Here is an 18159-nt window from a genome sequence, read left to right on the forward strand (position 1 = left end):
GACAACATTATTGGGATATATTTTGAAGAGCTGTATTATATATATCTTTAAATCTATGTGAATATATTTTACAATTGATAATAGAGAGATTTTATACCAACTTCATCTCTATTGGTTTACAATTTAATTATTTATTTAGCTTGTTCAAGTGAAGATGACTAAGTCCAGATAATAATTAACAAGCATTTATTAAATGACTACTATGGGCTAGGTACTGAGGACATAGAAATAAAAACGAGAAATTCTGCCCTTGAGGAACTTATATTCTTCTAGGCCAGGGAAGAAAAATGATACCCAAAGAATAATGCAAAGTTAATTTTGGTGCATGGTGGATGAGTAACACTAACAGTTGGGTGATCAGGCAAGGCTTTCTGTTAGGGAGCTCCTGAGTCGAGCATCGAAGGATGCTAGAGACTCCAAAATGGAGAAATGAAGAGAAAGAGAGAGAGAGTATTCTCAGAATGTAGGACAACCTCTGCAAAGGAAGAGGCAGAATGAGTGCTGTCTAAATGGAACATCTAGCAGGTCAGAGTGTGTGTGTGTGTGTATGTGTGTGTATAATATGCAATCGGCCTCAAAAGACAGGTTGCAGCCAGATTGTAAAGGGCTTAGAGGGAGCCACTGGTGTTTCTTGAACAGTTAGACCTGTGCTTTCTGAATATCAGTTTATTAATTAAGGATGGATTGTAGAGAGTAGAGACTGCAGAAGCTCTGCAGGTAGAGTGTAGACAGGATACAGGGAAACTAATTAGTAGGCTATTGCAGTAATCCGGTGATGAGGATAGGTGAAAGATTTGGGTGGAGGGTAGTGGAATAGGGGTAACATTTAAGGAGAGGGAGCCCAGGGGAGCATTATTTAGAGGACTCTGAAGCTCTATCTATCCTTTGGGATAATTTTATTTACCTCCAAGTATAATAATTTATTATGATAATTAGATGAGTCCATACACAGGTACATACTCTTTAAAAGAGATGTAGACATGAGCCTATGTTGAGGTAATCCCTCCTAGAGAGTAATGGGCACAAATATTTATGTTTCATCACTTTTGAGGCATGATAGTGAATTTATTCCTGAAAGCTGTAGAGGCCATTTAGTCCACAAGGTCCCCAAGGTTAAATAATTTGCCCAAGGTCGCATGAGTAGTGACAGAGCTGGGGTTCAAACTCAGCTCTTCCTTGCCCTTCACTGTAACTAGTAAATCAGAAAGGTTATAGAGTCCTAACGGGATCTTTTGAAAGGGGTCATTGGAATCAAGAGTATTCTTTCTCTCCTTTTGTTGTTCAATTGTTTCTGTCATGTCTAACTCTTTGTGACCCCATTTGGGATTTTCTTGGCAAATATAATAAAGTGGTTTGGCATTACCTTCTCCAGCTCATTTTGCAGATGAGGAACTGAGGCAGACAGGGTTAAGTGGCTGTCTATCTGATGAGCCACCTAGCTGCCTCCTTTTTTTCTGCTTAAGTGGCCAATTTTAAAAGCTCAGTTGAAAACTTGCTTAATTGAGAGTTCCAGTTTATTTTGCATGTTTTTCACTTCTAATTATGAAATCTTTTAAATGGGGAAATAGCATATACCAACTTCTCAGATCCTCTGAATACCACGCTAAAAGCAATGGAGACAATGTAGAAACAGCCTAGAATATTCAAGTTTTCTTGTGATTGCAGCAATAATGTAGTGACCTGCTCCTACTGAAATAAACATCAATACTGGAAAAGGATGAACTGCTAACCAAACCTCAGGCAAAAGGTATTTCCAGATCTCACTAGACCTACCAAAATGTCCATCACACACCTCGATGGAAAAATGAGAAGTGATATGATCATCTTCCTGTGTGGATAGTCTGAGGCTCTGAAAGCATCCTGAGCTTCTTTGCAATAGTAGTTAAAATGATTTTTTTATATAGGTCTGATCTGGGCTTTGATCTTAAGTCATGAGTATATTTTAGTTCATCTCCAAACATATTTCAAAGGGGGGAAAAAGCAGCCTATCAGTAAAATGCCTCTCTATCATTGAAAAAGCCATCATGAATAATAATAAGAATCCACAAGTCTATGTAAATCTTGACAGTAAGAATACCTTTGATGTGAAGCATTTCTTTTTCTGAGTACTCAAACATTGGCCTTTTTGTGGATCACACCAGAAATCTAATGATCTAAACAGAATAGCAGCATTTAGCTAGGCAGAATGAATTCTCTCCACCTTAATTTTACTTAAAGGGCACTTAAAAATCATAGGAAAATACCCTAGATGAACCACTCCTTGCTTTCTTTCTCTGAATACGATGCTCGATTTTCCCATGCATGCTAGACCCCCATCTCAGCAACATTATTCTCTCTTCTTTTTCCCACCAGATGCCAAGTATAATCTCCCTCTACAACATCCATCTCACATGTCCCCTCCTCTCCATTCATACAACCGCTACCTGAACTCATTACATCATCACCTTAGCTGCCAAATTCATATTCCCCAAAGATCTAACCACATCATTCTCCTAAAATAAACATTGGATCCCTATTGCCTCTAGGATAAAACAAATACTTTTCAGCCTTCAATCTAGAGCCCTTCACAATCTAGGCTCCTACCTACCTTTCCAGTCTTAGTTTATGTTATTCCTCTATCCACACTCTCCATCCTAGTCAAACTGACTTGATAGCTATCTTCATACTTTGATAGTTCATCCTCTAGCTTCTTGCCTTTGCACAAGTATTCTCCCATGTCTGGAATGCACTCCCTCCTTACCTCTGCCTCATGGAATCGCTAGATTCCTTCCAGGCATGGCTCAGGTGCCACCTTGTGTATTCTCGAGTCCTTTTCTCATCTCCCTCATTTGTTATAACGCGTTCCCTCATGACACTACTTTTGTATTCAGCTTTGTATGTATTCTAATGGAATGTCAGTTTCTTGAGGACAGGGGCTCTTTCTTCTCTTTGCATCCCCATGTACAATGCCTTGATGCTAGTAGATGTTTAATACGTGTGTTAAATTATTCAATTTAATCTACCAGGAAGATTATATATGAAGCAGACTATCATCATGGATACATTTTTGGAAGCGCTGAATCAGCTTTGCATTTTCATTATTAACTAATCCCTTTCTAACTAATTCTACAAAGAATTTCCTGGGGCCAGTATTCTGAATTTGGTAATATAATACTTATATTTTTGTGAGGCAGCATGGGGAGATAGAGATATTACATGGCTTGAAGTCAAGAGACCTGAGTTCAAGTTATGACTCTGGAACTTACTAGTTTTGTGGCAATAGACAAGCAATAGGATCATTATTTTAGGGCTGGGAGGGAGCTCAGAGATCACCTAGTACAACCTCATCATTTTATAAATGAGAATACTTAGGCCTACAGAGGCCAAGTGACCTGTCCAGATTCACAAGGTAATACATATCTGAGGCAGGGTTCAAATCCAGGTTCTCTGACTCAAGATTCAAGTTTCTGCCATGATCTTCTTTGAACCTCAGCCTCCTCATCTATAAAATGGAGACAAGTGTGGTTAAACTTTCTATATCAAGATATTGTGAGGAAGGTGCTTGCCCCATAAACCTTGAAGTACTATAGAAATGTTGGTAATTTTAATTCTTTGTAGGTTAGGGATGTGTATTTCCTATTGCATTTAAATGAGGCATTTAAAGGTAAATCTTAGAATATTTTTTCCTAAGGTATGTTTTAAAGACTTACAGTATAATTAAAGTGAGAACGATTTAACATTTCTATTCATGAAAAACCTACTGATCCACAAATTAAGAGGATCTTGTTTTATACTGCAATGCAATTAAACATAATCTTGTATGGGGAGACATAGGAAGAGCATCAATAAACCTGTATGCCAAATTACATTTCAAAACCTCTGAATTTTCATTTTGGACTTTTCCCAGCAGTTTTTCTTTAAGTGAGAGAGTAGGGGGAAAATGCTAGAGAAAGAGAGAACATTAAGAAATACAGACAATACAGAGACTGCCTGAAATTCTGCAGGGAAATGAGAGTATGATATCCTGCTAAATTGGCACTGGCTCAAATTGTGTTTCTGCAAGACTAATGAAATGAGAAATGTTGTTTCAAGCTTCATGCCATGTCAGACAATATAAAACTAAAATGCCCTTGAGTTAATCAGAGAAGTCTATTCAGCGTAATTCACCAAACCAAAAGGCTTCTTAGTGGGATAGAAAGAGCTCAGTCCTGGGTAGAATTTTTCTGGATAATGGCATGGACTTAATTGTTGAATAAGTAGGCAGCTAGTGTGAATATACATTAGATTTTTGGAAAAAACCAACAACAACAAATTATGTTCCTTTGTATTTAGTTCAGTCCTCAAGTTTCTAATAAAAAAAAACAACAAAATAACAACCAACACAGCAGACCCTAATTAAGCATATTTATCAATCTGGTTCATAAAAATACCACTTTCAATTATTATATTTCCCTGTCATCATAGGGTACAAGAGATGACTTACATAGAATGTGGTAGACAGATCAGTTGAGGAAGGGAATAAAATCTTATATTCGAACCTTAGGTATATATCCCTGCCATCACTCATATCATCTATGTTTCTGTTTATGCTGTTTCAATATTTGAGACTAATATGAATAAGCTCTTCTTCTTGCTTATTCGTCAAACCGACTACATCCTGATACAAGGGCATTCTTAACTTGCAAAGCAGTTCGATATAAAGATCTTTCCTGTCAAAACACTTCTTTCCTCAAGTACTTGAGGTCCCAAAGGTGGTCATTCAATTGCAGGGGTATATTGAGCAGACCTCAGCCCTGTCGATCAGAGTCTCTAAAGGCAGGCACACTTACCATGCATTCTCCTGTGATGTCATCACACGCCTCTGCATGACCAAAGCATTGACATGGTTCACAGATGCCACTGAAAATCGTACCATTAACTCGCCTATGCCCAGGCCAACAAGACTACGAGAGAGAGAGAACATATCTGTCAAACTGATGGTTATAAAGAGTTTTTGTCTTGTTTGGGGTTTTTTTGGGGGGGATTTGGTTGAATACCAAGAAATTTTTAGCAACCCAATTCCGCAAACAGACTTGTCAGGTGGAAAAAGCTATTGAATCATGACTATAGAGCTATTACTTCTGATTTCGAGGCTTTGTACTGACCTTAGTTTTATTGGCAGGTGTGAAATTAGAGGAAGCATTAGAATGAGTTCTCTTCTGAAATGATAAAGTAAAGCAGAGAAATGAGGAATGGAAGTATGACAGTTTCAAGGCAAGAAGTACAGACTAGTAAAGAGCCAGAAGACAAAATACTGATAGAGCAGGGTGGAAAAATAATCAAACGAAAGACTCTTCAGAGAATCTCACTAAAAATCGAACACAATGAACCTCAGTCTCTGAGACTGATTTTCTGTTCCTCTCCCTATCGAGATTGATTCTTTTTAAAAAATTACGTTTTTTTAATCAGCAAAAACCTACCTTTTCTCTCCCACCTCCCCCTACCCAACTGAGAAAGAAAATTAAAAAATAAACTATATGTATATTCAAGGAAAACAAATTACCATATTGACCATGTCCAATGGAACTTTTTTGTTCAGATATGCCCTTCTCCTATTACTTTCTTCATTTCAGGAACTCAGAATTCTTTCTCTTGGAATTCTCTTTGTTTATTTGTAGAAGAATGGACCTTCCCTCACCCTGTGCTTCTCCCTGCTATAACTATGTTCTGAAGATGATTATGTCCTCTTCATTCACTACACTGCTATGATTGTTCATATATCACAGATTGATTTTCTTCATTCTATGTATCTACTTAAAAGAAAATCACATGGTGTTTCTTGCCTATCCTTTCATATATTTGTTCTCATCCATTTTACTCATTTTAGATCAGAAGCTCTAAAAGATCTATATTAATGATATTGACTGACACCTCACACCCCAAAATTTAATAAATGTTTTAATAGGGTCAATGAGCTTTCAGTTTTTTACTCCAGAATAGCCATGGTGATTTTGCGTTACCTAGGAAACTTTTTCTTGTGCATACAGAATGTTGTCCATGCTTACCCCTCCCTTCTTTCTCTATCCCCTCTAAGGTTTGCAAAGACTTTACTATTTAAAAAATTATTGATGCCTTTCGTATTTATGCCACAGTCATTTTTAGAAGAAAAAATTCCCTTCCCCTAAATCCAGATAGAACACACATTTTAAATTAAGAGACACCCTATGTGGTGTATGTATCTGACAATGCAGAGAATATTCCACCCTAGTCTCCTCCTGTCTCTTTGCCATGAGAAAGGATGTATATTTCATTTTCTTTTCTCCAACATCATTACTGGTTTTGAGGTTACACAAAGTAACCTAGGTGGCACAGAGGATAGAATACTGAGCCTGGAGTCAGGAAGACTCCTCTTCCTGAGTTCAAATCTGGCCTCACACATTGATTAGCAGTGTGAACCTGGGGAAGTCACTTAACCCTGTTTGCCTTGGTTTCCTCATCTGTAACATGAGCTGGAGAAGGAAATGGCAAACCACTCCAGTGCATCTGCTAAGAAACCCCAATTGGATTCACACAAAGAGGCAGACATGACTGAAATATGACTGAACGACAGCAGAGTGTTACTTCCCTTTAGCAATGAAAAATTTTATTTTAATTGAAGACCCCAACTCAAATTCTTGGCCATTTTCCATGAAATAGGTTTATCCTTTAGCTTCAATTTGGAAAATAAATACCATGTGTTTTTCCATAATTATAAGGGATATACCTGGCAACAGACTTTTTGATTATATATACATATATTTATACATATTCCCAGAGAATATTATGGACAACGTATGTTTTTAAGATTTTTCTTAGGCCATGAGGAATTTGAATACTTCAAATGACCAGTATGTAAGTAAGCGCTTTGATGCAAAGAATCCTTATTCTACACAAGTTTTATAATAACAGAGATTAATACTGTATCTTTTCTCATATCTACCATACAGGCCATTTGACTCTCCTAAAATCATTTTTCCACCTGAGAGATGTTGCTAATTATTATCACATCCATGGGAAAGATATAACAACTCAGAATATTCTTTAGAAATGAGGTATTTTCTATGGGAAAAAAACTGGAAGAGATACTAGAGATTTTTAATTTCAAAATGTGTTCATCAAAATAAACTATGTAGACATTATACTGTCAGAAGTGTTTCTTTTACTGTGTGAAATGTTTGAAGCTATGACTAAAAGGTTTGCATTATCATTTTATTTTTGAATTAATCTCATCTTTTTTTCATCTTTTCTTTTTGTTAGAAGGATAGGCAGCCTTTCTGTTTTCCCCTGCTAAATACTGAATTTGATTAAAATAACTTGACCCTAACTTACCTTTATAGCTTTATGACACATTAATCTCCTTTTACCTCTTCTTGTCCAGGACAAACTGACCTTCGCATTATTACTATTCATAATATTAGATTGTTACTATGCATTACACTCCATCTCTCATCTCTATGGCTTTGTACTTGCTCCTCTCCCTCAGTCCACTGTGTCTCTTAGAATTCTGCTCAGTCCAAGTGCCATTTTCTGAATCGGGCCTTTCTTGTTCCCCCAGCTACTAATGTTCTCCTCCCCTCCCCTGAGTAACTTGTATTTATTTTTATTTATCTTGAATATGCATATACGTATTTGTCTCACCCAACTGAAGCTAAGTTCCTTGAGGAGAGGGACTGCTTCATTTTGTTTTTAATCTCCTATTACAATGCCAGGGGCTAGTAGGTGTAAAATAAACGTTTGCCAATTGATTGTTAATTTTTAAGATTACATACATCAAGCCATTCTGTTTTCTCTCCCTATAATTCAGACAGCCAACATTCATTGAGCTTATTTTTAGGGTAGAATACTAGGTGATCTGTGGAACTCCAAAGAAAATGGAAAAAATAACCCTGCAAGGAAATTACATTTTTTAAAAAAATATTTATTTTTAATTTTTAACATTCACTTTTATAAGATTTCGAGTTCTAAATTATTCCTTCTCCCCACTCCCTAAGACAGCATGAAATCTGATAAAGGCAATACTGATAAAGGTATAATCACAGAAAATTACATTTTTAACAACCTTGCAGAGGAGAAAAAAAATCCCTCTAGATTGAGAATCAGGAGGTCTTTAGGGTTCTAGTTCTGTTTTTGTTTTTGCAAACTAGCTTTATGAATTTGTTCAAGCCATCTAAAACATCTTGGCCTCAGATTCTTTCTACTGCCTATAAGCATGGCCACATCATCCCCATTCTGAAAAATCCCTCACTTCATCCTTCCATCCCTGCTATCTATCATATGCCCATTGTAGCTAAACTCCTTAAGAGGGCCATCTAGAATTGGTGCCTCCAAGTTCTCTCCTGTCCTACCTCTTACACTTTGGCTTCCTATCTTATCACTCCAATAAAATTTCTCTCTCTAAAGTCACTAAATATCTTTTAGTCACCAATCCAATGACTTTTTCTTAATCTCCATTGTCTTTGATTTCTCTGAGACCTTTGGCACTTTTGATCACTCCTTTTTACTGTCTGTTCTCTTAGTTTTTAGGATACTACTAGCTCCTGGTTTTCTTTTTACCTGTGTGATCACTCCTCTGTCTCCTTTATGGTATCTGCCTCCAGATCATGCCTTGTAATCTTAGGTGTCCCTCACACTTCCATCGAAGGCCCTCTTCTCTTCTGCTTCTACACTACTTGCTCAGCGATCTCATAGGCTCCCATGGATTTAATTACTAACCCTATGCTCATGATTCTCAAATTGCCTTTCCTGTCCCAATCTCTCTGCTAACCTCCAACCTTTCATCTCCAACAGCCTTTAAGACATCTCAAACTGGAAGTCTAGTAGACATCTTAAACTCAATATATCCAAAACAGAACAAATTATCCTTCCTCTGAAACTCTCCTTCTGTGCCCCTTCCCTTTATCTCCCCTGTTACTGTATAGTGTAACACCACGGTACCAGTCCCTCAGGCTCAGAATTTAGGAGTCATCCTGAACTCCTTACTATCACTTACCACCCCCTCAGAACCCTGCCCCCTCCAGATCCAAGCTATTGACAAAGGCTGTCAATTTCAGCTTTGCAACATCTTTTGAATATGATCCCTTCTCTCCTCTGACAATGCCACTACTCTAGGGCAGGCCCGCATCATATCAGGCCTGGACTATTGTAATAACCTGCTGGTGGGTCGGCTGGCCTCAAGAATCTCCCCTCTCCAATCTATTCTCCATTTAAATGCTGAAGTGATTTTCTGAAAATATAGATCTGATCATGTTCCCTCTTCCCCTCAATATACTCAAGAGGTTTTCTATTGCAGTTAGGAACAAATACAGAATGCTCTGTTTGGCATTCAAAGCCCTTCATAATCTAGCCCCCTTTTCTTTCCGGTCTTCTTATACCTTACTTCCCAACATAGTTCCATAGTTCTGGGAAAGTTCTTCTCCATCTCTGGTCCACTGGGCAGATTTCTCATTGTTCTCTTACCTATTTCTTGTAGCTAAGAATATACATTTTTCTCTAACAAGTATACTGTTGTTTTTGCATAGCCACGTGTATTTTATGAATAGCCATCTTTCTTTGTTTCATACAATGTTACTTTGAATAATGTTTGGCTTATGAAAACTTTCCTAAAAATCTCTATATATGGAGATTCTTATGTCATGCTCAGGATAGCTTGCCATCCATCTTGCAATCTGCCCTAGTTATCTAGAATAAATGATTACTTGCTTCACTCTTAATTGACTCCTTACTGACCCCTCCACAAGAACCCATATTGGTAAGTGATGACCCTGTTGGGTCCCTAAAAATTCCACTACCAACCCATAGGAGCCAATGAATTTACCAAAAAAGATATTGCTGATCAACGATTCTTAACTTTTTTATTTTTATTTTTTGTCATAGGCCCCTTCATAGGCTGGAGGAAGCTATAGACTCCTCAGAATAATGTTTTTAAGTGCATAAAATAAACACATAGAATAACAAATGAAATACATAACACTGAAATTATTTTCCCCATCCAAATTCACAGACACTCAGAAATCTATCCACAGACCCCTTTGTGGGGGCAGGGACAGTTCAAGGATCTGTGATTAATAAGCCCAGGCATAGAGGAAAATGTGAATAGGGCCAAGATAAGACCCTTGGCAATATTCATGTTTAGTGGGCATAACATGAATGAAGAACCAGGGAAGGAGACTGAGAAGGGGCAAAATGTTAGGAGGAGAATGAGGACAGAGCAGTTTCACAAAAACCTGGAGAGACTGCAGGAGGAGAAGGTGATCAATATTATCAGATACTGCCAAGAGGTCAAGAAAGATGAGATTTTTACAAAGTCTCTTAACTTGCTAGCTAAATAACTTCAATACTTCTAATGATATATGAATTCATCAATTTTCTTGCTCATGCCACACCACAGAACATAACCTTAATGTCTAATATATGCAAATCTTACATATTGAAAGGCCCAGTTCAAGTCTACTTTCTCCTTGAAGGCTTTCCCAAACCCCCCAACCCTCTCCTTTGAACTCCTATGGTGCTTACTGTTTTCATGAATGAGCTTCATCATTTTGTATTTAATCATATATATTGATTGATCAGTTAATCAAATTGCATTTATTAATTATTATTAATCCCCATTATTTACCTGGCTCTGGGTTAGACAACTGGCATACAAAGAAAAGGAATGAATCAGTTGCCTCAAGGGAATGAGACACTATTCAAAGTAGACAATTAACAAATATTTGTTATTTGTTTGATTGACTGACTGACCACAAGCCCTTTGAATCTAAATCCATTACATTCTCATCATACCACGTAGTATTCAAAATATACCCTCCGATATAAAGGCAAATTCAGATAGGCAGAACAAAGTTGTATCTATTTTTTTTCTATTCATGGGCTTTTGAATACTCAGGGCATCACTACAAATTTCCTGTGGTTCTCCAGTTACAAAACATTTGGCATGAATATAATTGTAAGACTATCTAGCATACAGAAACATACAGTATTTTAAAGAATAAGGGAGCTGACAAGAAAATGCCTACAAAACCTGTATAAATGGCATTCTGTTTATAGCGTCCTGAAGTGGAACATCTTGGCATTAGGGAAAGTTTCCTTGCAGGCAAGAGTTTTGAAAGATTTAAGCTCTCATTTACCTCAAACCATGCCCTACTATGCTTCTGAACATAGGCATGTGGGAAAGTGAGGCAGATTTCATGCTTGTTTATACAGGCTTAGGGTATAAGTATACTCGGCAGCCTTTCAACACTACTCTAGAAAGAAAATGAACAAAAGGGAAGAACCTACAAGAATAAATAAAAAATATTACATTCAAAGGTTACTGGGTTGGGGCTTTGAGGAGGGGGTACACATGCTATAAAAGAACACATCAATTTCAGTATAATCTAAAATATTCAGGTGCTCTAATAAACAACCCCTCTGCTTCAGAATATCATTGCCATATAAATGAGAAAGGCTGTAGAAAAATTGCTGAAGTAAGATCTTCCTGGTCAATCTAATGTTTTCTGAGCCTCTAATCAGTTTGCACTTTAGGAAATGCATTGGCATTTATTTGGGGCTGAAGCAGAGAAAACATGGTGTAGAATGGACTGGGGAAAAGCAGGAAAGGTAAAGGATTTCAGGGATAAGTTCCTTTAATTGTTAAGATGGAAATGGCCCCTGATTCTGGGGCCTTCTAGTCCTAGGTTGTGTGCATATTGCTTAACAGTATAGAGATGATTTAATAGGCTCATAAAATTCTTAAAGAAATGACATGTATTTCCAGAATTGGATTCCAGTGTAACGGCAAAAAGAATGGTTATCTCAATAACATATTTTAAATGTAAACTTGAGAGTCATTGTTTTGGGAAAATAAACATCAAATATTATGCTTTCAAATGTATCTATTTGTATATAACATATGATGAGATAACTCAACAGATTCTTGGAAACAATAAACCTATAGCCTAGTCAGAATGTATTTGAGATAAAATGTTTTAACTCTCCTTAAAAACCTACCTCACAAGAGGAGCCGCTATACCCTGGAGGACACTGACAAAGCTCTACTGCGTCTGCGAGGTCTCCATCAGTGGGGTACGGCACAGCTGATTCAAGACTCACAGAGTTCAACCTAGGGTAGAGGGAAAAATACATTTAGAATACACATAAAATGGAAGCTCATAGGATTCACATGTTGACCTGGTAGGATAGCTGTGGTCTACTAGGTACAAGAGCAATTATCTTTGTGGTGGTTTCAACAGAGTAGGAAGACAAGTGAACATTTATTTATTGTTTGTGAAGCTCTTGATATTTATTACATTAAGAAAAGCCTGGTCAGTTTAAAGTGCTCCCAGAAAACTGCCAAATCATTATGAAAGGCAGGGGGTCCATTCTTGTCCTATGGCTATATACTTCAGCTCTGATTATGTATTATTTTTGTGGCTGAAATGGAAACAGTTGGAGGGATTTTATAACAGAAAATATTGCCACTTTGGATTACAGCACGACAATTGTATTTTGGCATCAAGAACTGGTAATGTAGCTTCATTTTTCCTGATTACAATCTTGTAGATTTTCAAAGCAGATCATGTAGGGCAAAGAAATATTTAATCACTGGTTTTTACTTTAACATGTCACAAAAAGAAACCAAGAAAATTATTATTATTATTTTTTCAGATATCAGATTGCAGCAGCTCTCAAACAATTTGAGTTAAAATATAGTTAACATTATCTTGTCCAACCTGTAACTGCACAAAATCCTCTCTACAATATACCTGAGAATTGTAAGGTAGTCTCTGGTTAAAAACCTCCATTAAAGGGGAACTTTCTACCTGTTGAGGCAGACCATTGAGATTCTGAATGGCTCTAATTGCTAGGAGATTTTTCCCTTATTTTATTACCTCAATAGTTACATAGGCCATAATTTTATGTCTATATAACTCCCACCCATTCTTTAGTTCTGCCCTTTGAAGAGAAAAAGAGCAACTCTCTTTCATGTGTTCTCCCTCTAAATATTCAAATACAGCTATTCTATAACTCCCCGAGTCTTTTCTCTTCTAGGTAAAACATCTCTAGTTCTTTCAACCAGTCCTCAAAAGACATTATATTTCCAGTCCTTCACCATTCCAGTTGCCCTCATCAGGATATGCTTTAGCTTTTTAATGCAATGTCCATATTTCCCAGATGTGGTTTTTATAAAGAATACAGCAAGACTACTGCCTTTCTCAAACCGCATGTAATTTAATGCAGCTTCCTTTAACGAAACATAAGATTGCCTTACCTTTATTCAATAGAAAATCCCACTATCGTATCATAGTTGTTTTTTTCAAGTAGACTATTGTCTAAGCATTTCTCCTCCAGTCCTATCCCTGTGCAATTGATTTTTTGAACCTAAGTGAAAGATTCTACATTTATGTTAATTAAATATCATCTTATTAAATTCCTTCCCTAGCCTGTCAAGGCTGTTTTGGAAACTGATCCTGTCATTTAAAATGATGGCTAGCCCTCTTATCTTTTTCCTATATAAAAATTTGATTAACTTGAAATCTAAGCTTTTATTCAAATAATGTTGAATAACATAAGGTCAAGTACAAGTACTTGGGATATTTCACTAGAATTTTCCCTCCACGTTGACATGGGTCCATAAATGAAAACTCCTTGGCTATCATCATTTAAATGGTCACGACTTTGTTTAATTATAATAGGATATTTCTGTATCAGCCACAAGAAGAACATGACTGTCAAATATTTTCTTGAAATCTAGTTGTGTCTATGGCTTTCTTCTGACCAGAGGCAGCTAGGTGGTACAATGGTTAGAGTACTGGGCCTAGAGTCAGGAAGAACTGAGTTCAAATCTTTCCTCAGACACTTACTAGCTGTGTTACCCTCAGCAAATGACTTAACCTCTGTTTGCCTCAATTTTCTCATCTGTAAAGTGGAGATAATAATAGTACCTGCCTCTAAGGATTGTTGTGAGGATCAAATGAGATAATTTTAAAGTGCTTATTAGCACATTGACCAGAGCATTCTAAGTGCTATATGAATGTTAGTTATCACCATTGTCATTTCTCAGTCTAGTAGCCCTGCTAATAAAATAAATAAGTTTAGCTTGGCATCACTTGATGAAGCCAGCAAGGCTCTTAGTGATCACCACTTTCACTTCATTTATTTTTTTACCACTTCCTTTTTAAATGCCCACATATCATTCTTCTAATAATATACTTTGAAATTTGGTCAGGAACCAAAGTCAAGTTCACCAGCCTATATAATATGGTGACTCACTCCATCTATCCCCTTTTTGGAAATCGATACTTTTATATACCAATAGCATTATTTCAATTAAGTCTTGTTGGTCCTGACCAATTGAAATGCTCTTTAGATAAAAATAATGTTTAATTGGATCTGTTCACCAAAGTTACCTGTTTACTTTTTGAGACTGGTACCGCTGAAAAAGTTAAATACATTTGATCCAATTTAAAAGTGGACCAAATGCTATTATTGAAATAAAAATGTTTCAACAGTTAGTTAGCATGCCCACATGATAACAACCATAATCAAAAATCCAGTTGCCTTAGTTCATTTTTATTAAAAAAAGAAAAGATATTTTCTTCACACATTTTCATTGACTGCTAAAATGAGATGAAAAAATAAGTGAAGAAAATATTTAACAACTTCTTTAAACAAAAAGAAACAAAAGGCATCTAGACTTTTTTAACAGTTCTTTAACACATGACATAAAAGCTGCTTGTCGAACCATTTAAAATCCTCTTAACATAAACTTGATTTAATTAATGGCATTTTAGTCCACTTTTGAATTTGGGAAGAAATGCTTAATTTTTACGGTGCTGAGTACTATCAAACTTGCAAGCTAAGAACCTCTAAAATTTCAAGATAATATTGATAAATCAGATAAAGCAATAAAAAATAATTTTTAATATTATATATGTAACCCAGGGCTCAGACCTGGGTACTTGCATGATAACAACAATTATAACAGCAACAACAAAAATTATGGATGACATTTATAATGCATTAATATACCATTCTTACTAAGATGCTACTGTTTTATTCTCATATAGGCTATTTATCAATGATGGGGATGGATTTTCACTGATATCATTTTTGCACCCAATTTCCCCGTGATTAATTGCACATGTTTGCCAGGCACCTTGCTAGATGTGGGCATATGAATGGTAGCCATGGATCTGAGCAGAGTTAGCTGACCCACGCAGGACCAATGAACAGTCTCATCCCTGTTAGTATTATGTTTTAACCTACTGAACAAGCTTATTACAATTGTGGATGGTTATATTTGAACTATTTGGGTAATTTGGAAGAATATTAATTATAGTGGAAGATTGGTTTTCACCACAAGAAGAGACCAAAAATGGGGAAAAATGTACAATACTTGGGATTCACCAAACTATGCAAATGATTATGATGGCCAACCATTCCCTCCACTATGATATAACCTGCCACCAAAGTGGACTATATATGGACGTACAAGAAATGAAGGTTGCAGTTCCTTGCAAGCCAGAAGGAGTCACATAGGGCAGAAAGTGTTTTAAGTCTGGAGAAAAATGGATGAGTTCTTTGTTGGGGTTAGTAGATGACAGTCAACAAATGCTTTTCATGTTCCCAAAATAATATATTCCTTATGTTCCTTCAACCAACAAGAAATGTTTTTAAGAAAAAGAAGAGAGGTTTCAATGGGAAAAAAGGTATATAAAGTAGAGCAGGGGAGATTCGACCATTGTCAAAATGTTGAGGAGTGGAAGAGTATGATACAGAGGAGAAAGGGAACATAAAGGATAGCTTTATTTTAAAAACTTAAAAACACATTCAAGATTCTTCCTGAAATTCTTCAGGGGAGGCTGGACTGGGAGGCTTGGAAGATGCGCAAAGGTGAAATTCTGAATAAAGAAAGAAAAAAAATTCCATTGATAGGGAACTCATCAACCAATTTCTGTTGGTTGTACTTCTATGTTTAACTGGACAGAAAATGTCAGGAGGATAAATATAAGATAGTGCCTGGCACAAACTAGGCACTTAATTAGTGCTTAGTTAACTAAGGATTGACTGAATAAGGACAACAAAGACATATTGTTTTGAGTTTTGGGGGGAGATTAAAAAGGATCAAAGAAGGGATAGGAATTTTGCTTGGGGTGGAGGGGTTGATAACTGACCAAAAACCAGGATGCTTAATTGTTATTTCCTTTTTTTTCTTTGTCAAGGAAAATGACCTTTGTCTTGGAAATGCCAGAATGTTTATTGACCAACATCCAGAAAGGGAAGTGGTGATCACAAACACTCAACATGGCATCATCAAGAACAGGTTATGCCAGGCTAACCCAATTGTCAGTTTTGACAGAATTACTTAAGATAGTGGGTAAGTGGAGTGCTATGAAAATTATTTATCTAAATTTCATGAAAAATTTTTATAAAGCATTTCAGACTATTATTGTAGAGGACTATGGATTAGACAATAACAAAATGAGAAGGATTTAAAACTGGTTGGATGGCTGGAGTCAGATAATAGTGGCAATCATATTGGCTCTAGAGTCAGAAGACCTGGGTTCAAATTCTACCTTTGATGTTCACTAAGTGTAAATTTGTGTAAGTCACTTAACCTCCCTGGGCCTCAGTTTTCTTACCCATAAAATGAAGAATTTGGACTTTTAGCTCTAAACCTATGATTTCATGATGATGGTAGTTCAATGTCAATGTCGTAGGAAGTATCCCATAGAGTACCCTTGAGATCTGTGCCCAGGCACTTAAAAAAAACTGTTATCCTCACTGTTGTAGGAAGTATCCCATAGAGTACCCTTGAAATCTGTGCCCAGGTACTTAAAAAAAACTGTTATCCTTTTTTAATGTTTTTGTCATTGACAGGTGATGGTCATAAAATGTTCAAGTGACACAAGATTAAGAAGGATAGGGATAAATGTAATGTCTTATATTTGGCCACAAAAATCAGCTTTACAAATATAAGATAGTAGATGCATGATTCCACAACAGTTCTTCTGGAAAAAAAGTGAGTTTGGGTGGACCACAAGCTCATTTTGAGTCAGATGGTCACTGAGGTCTCTTAAAACTCTCAAATTTTTTGATATGTTGATATATTAAAAATCCAGGTTCTTGTTTCGCTCATGACTTTTAGGTAACCCATTGATTCTTAAATGAACTCTTTTTTTAAGTTTTTTGTTGGGCAGGGCAATTGGGGTTAAGTGATTTGCCCAAGGTTACACAGCTAGTAAATGTGTCAAGTGTCTGAGGCTGGATTTGAACTCAGGTCCTCCTGACTCCAGAGCCAGTGCTCTACTCACTGCGCCACCTAGCTGCCCCTAAATGAACTCTTCCTTAACCTGTTTTCCAGGTCTATTGTTTTTGATATAGTGATATCTTATATTTTCTTCTATTTTTTAGTCTTTTGTCTTTGCTTTAGTGTATCTTATCTTATTGCATCATTAATGTCCATTTGGTTCAAAATTCCAATGTTCTAGGAGGCTTGTTTGGGAAAGATTTGTATCTCTTGTGCTAATTTGTTAATATGCCTTCCCACCAAATCTTTCCTCCATAGCTCTATATTTTTTTCTAATTCTTTTACCTCGTACTTTAATTTCATTTACTCAGGCAAAGGTGGCACAGTAGATAGAGCATTGGACCTGGAATCAAGAAGACCTGAATTCCAATCTGGACCCAGACATTTACTAGCTGTATGACTCTGGGCAAGTCACTTAACTGCTACCTGCTTCGGTTTCCTCACCTGTAAAACGGACATGTTGATAGTGCCTATCTCCTAGGGTTTTTGTGAGGATAGAATGAGATATTTGTACAGCACTTTGCAAACCTGGAAGTGCTATATATGCCAGCTATTACTATGGCTGTTGTTAATTATAATAAATCATTTCAAACGCTTAAAAAATTCTTCATCTCAGAGCTGTGGCAGTTTCCATATTTCTCAACTTACAAACACAAGACAATGCAGCAGGTCAGTGGGAAAACTGTTGGACCTGGGTGACAGAAGTGTGTGGTCCAGCCCCAGGCCTGGGATGGCAGAGGTGGCTGCAGCTGCTATGGCTGCTCCCAGAGCTCCAGGCCCAAAGACAGTTGGGGGAATCAAGTGGCTGATCATAGCGGGATCAGGCACTGAGGCAGCATTGTCTTGCTTTGCCCTGCTTGGATCTGGGTCAT

The 18159-nt window shown here is 36.8% G+C and overlaps 1 protein-coding gene across 7 annotated transcripts in view; it reads right to left on the reverse strand.

Moving 5' to 3' along the window:
* LAMA2 (laminin subunit alpha 2) overlaps positions 1-18159 on the reverse strand; it is a 777226-nt gene that overhangs the window by 294805 nt on the left and 464262 nt on the right. For 4 of the 7 annotated variants that reach the window (XM_036766215.1, XM_036766213.1, XM_036766212.1 and 1 more), the window contains exons 15-17: positions 11986-12097; positions 5124-5177; positions 4809-4922 (exon numbers count right to left, since the gene is read on the reverse strand). In XM_036766215.1, coding sequence (XP_036622110.1) covers positions 4809-4922; positions 5124-5177; positions 11986-12097 — 280 coding nt within the window. The remainder of the gene's footprint in view (positions 1-4808; positions 4923-5123; positions 5178-11985; positions 12098-18159) is intronic. The other 3 variants (XM_036766214.1, XM_036766219.1, XM_036766217.1) reach the window with 1 other exon arrangement.

Source organism: Trichosurus vulpecula, chromosome 7, assembly GCF_011100635.1.
Source record: "Trichosurus vulpecula isolate mTriVul1 chromosome 7, mTriVul1.pri, whole genome shotgun sequence".
Taxonomy (NCBI): Eukaryota; Metazoa; Chordata; class Mammalia; order Diprotodontia; family Phalangeridae; genus Trichosurus; species Trichosurus vulpecula.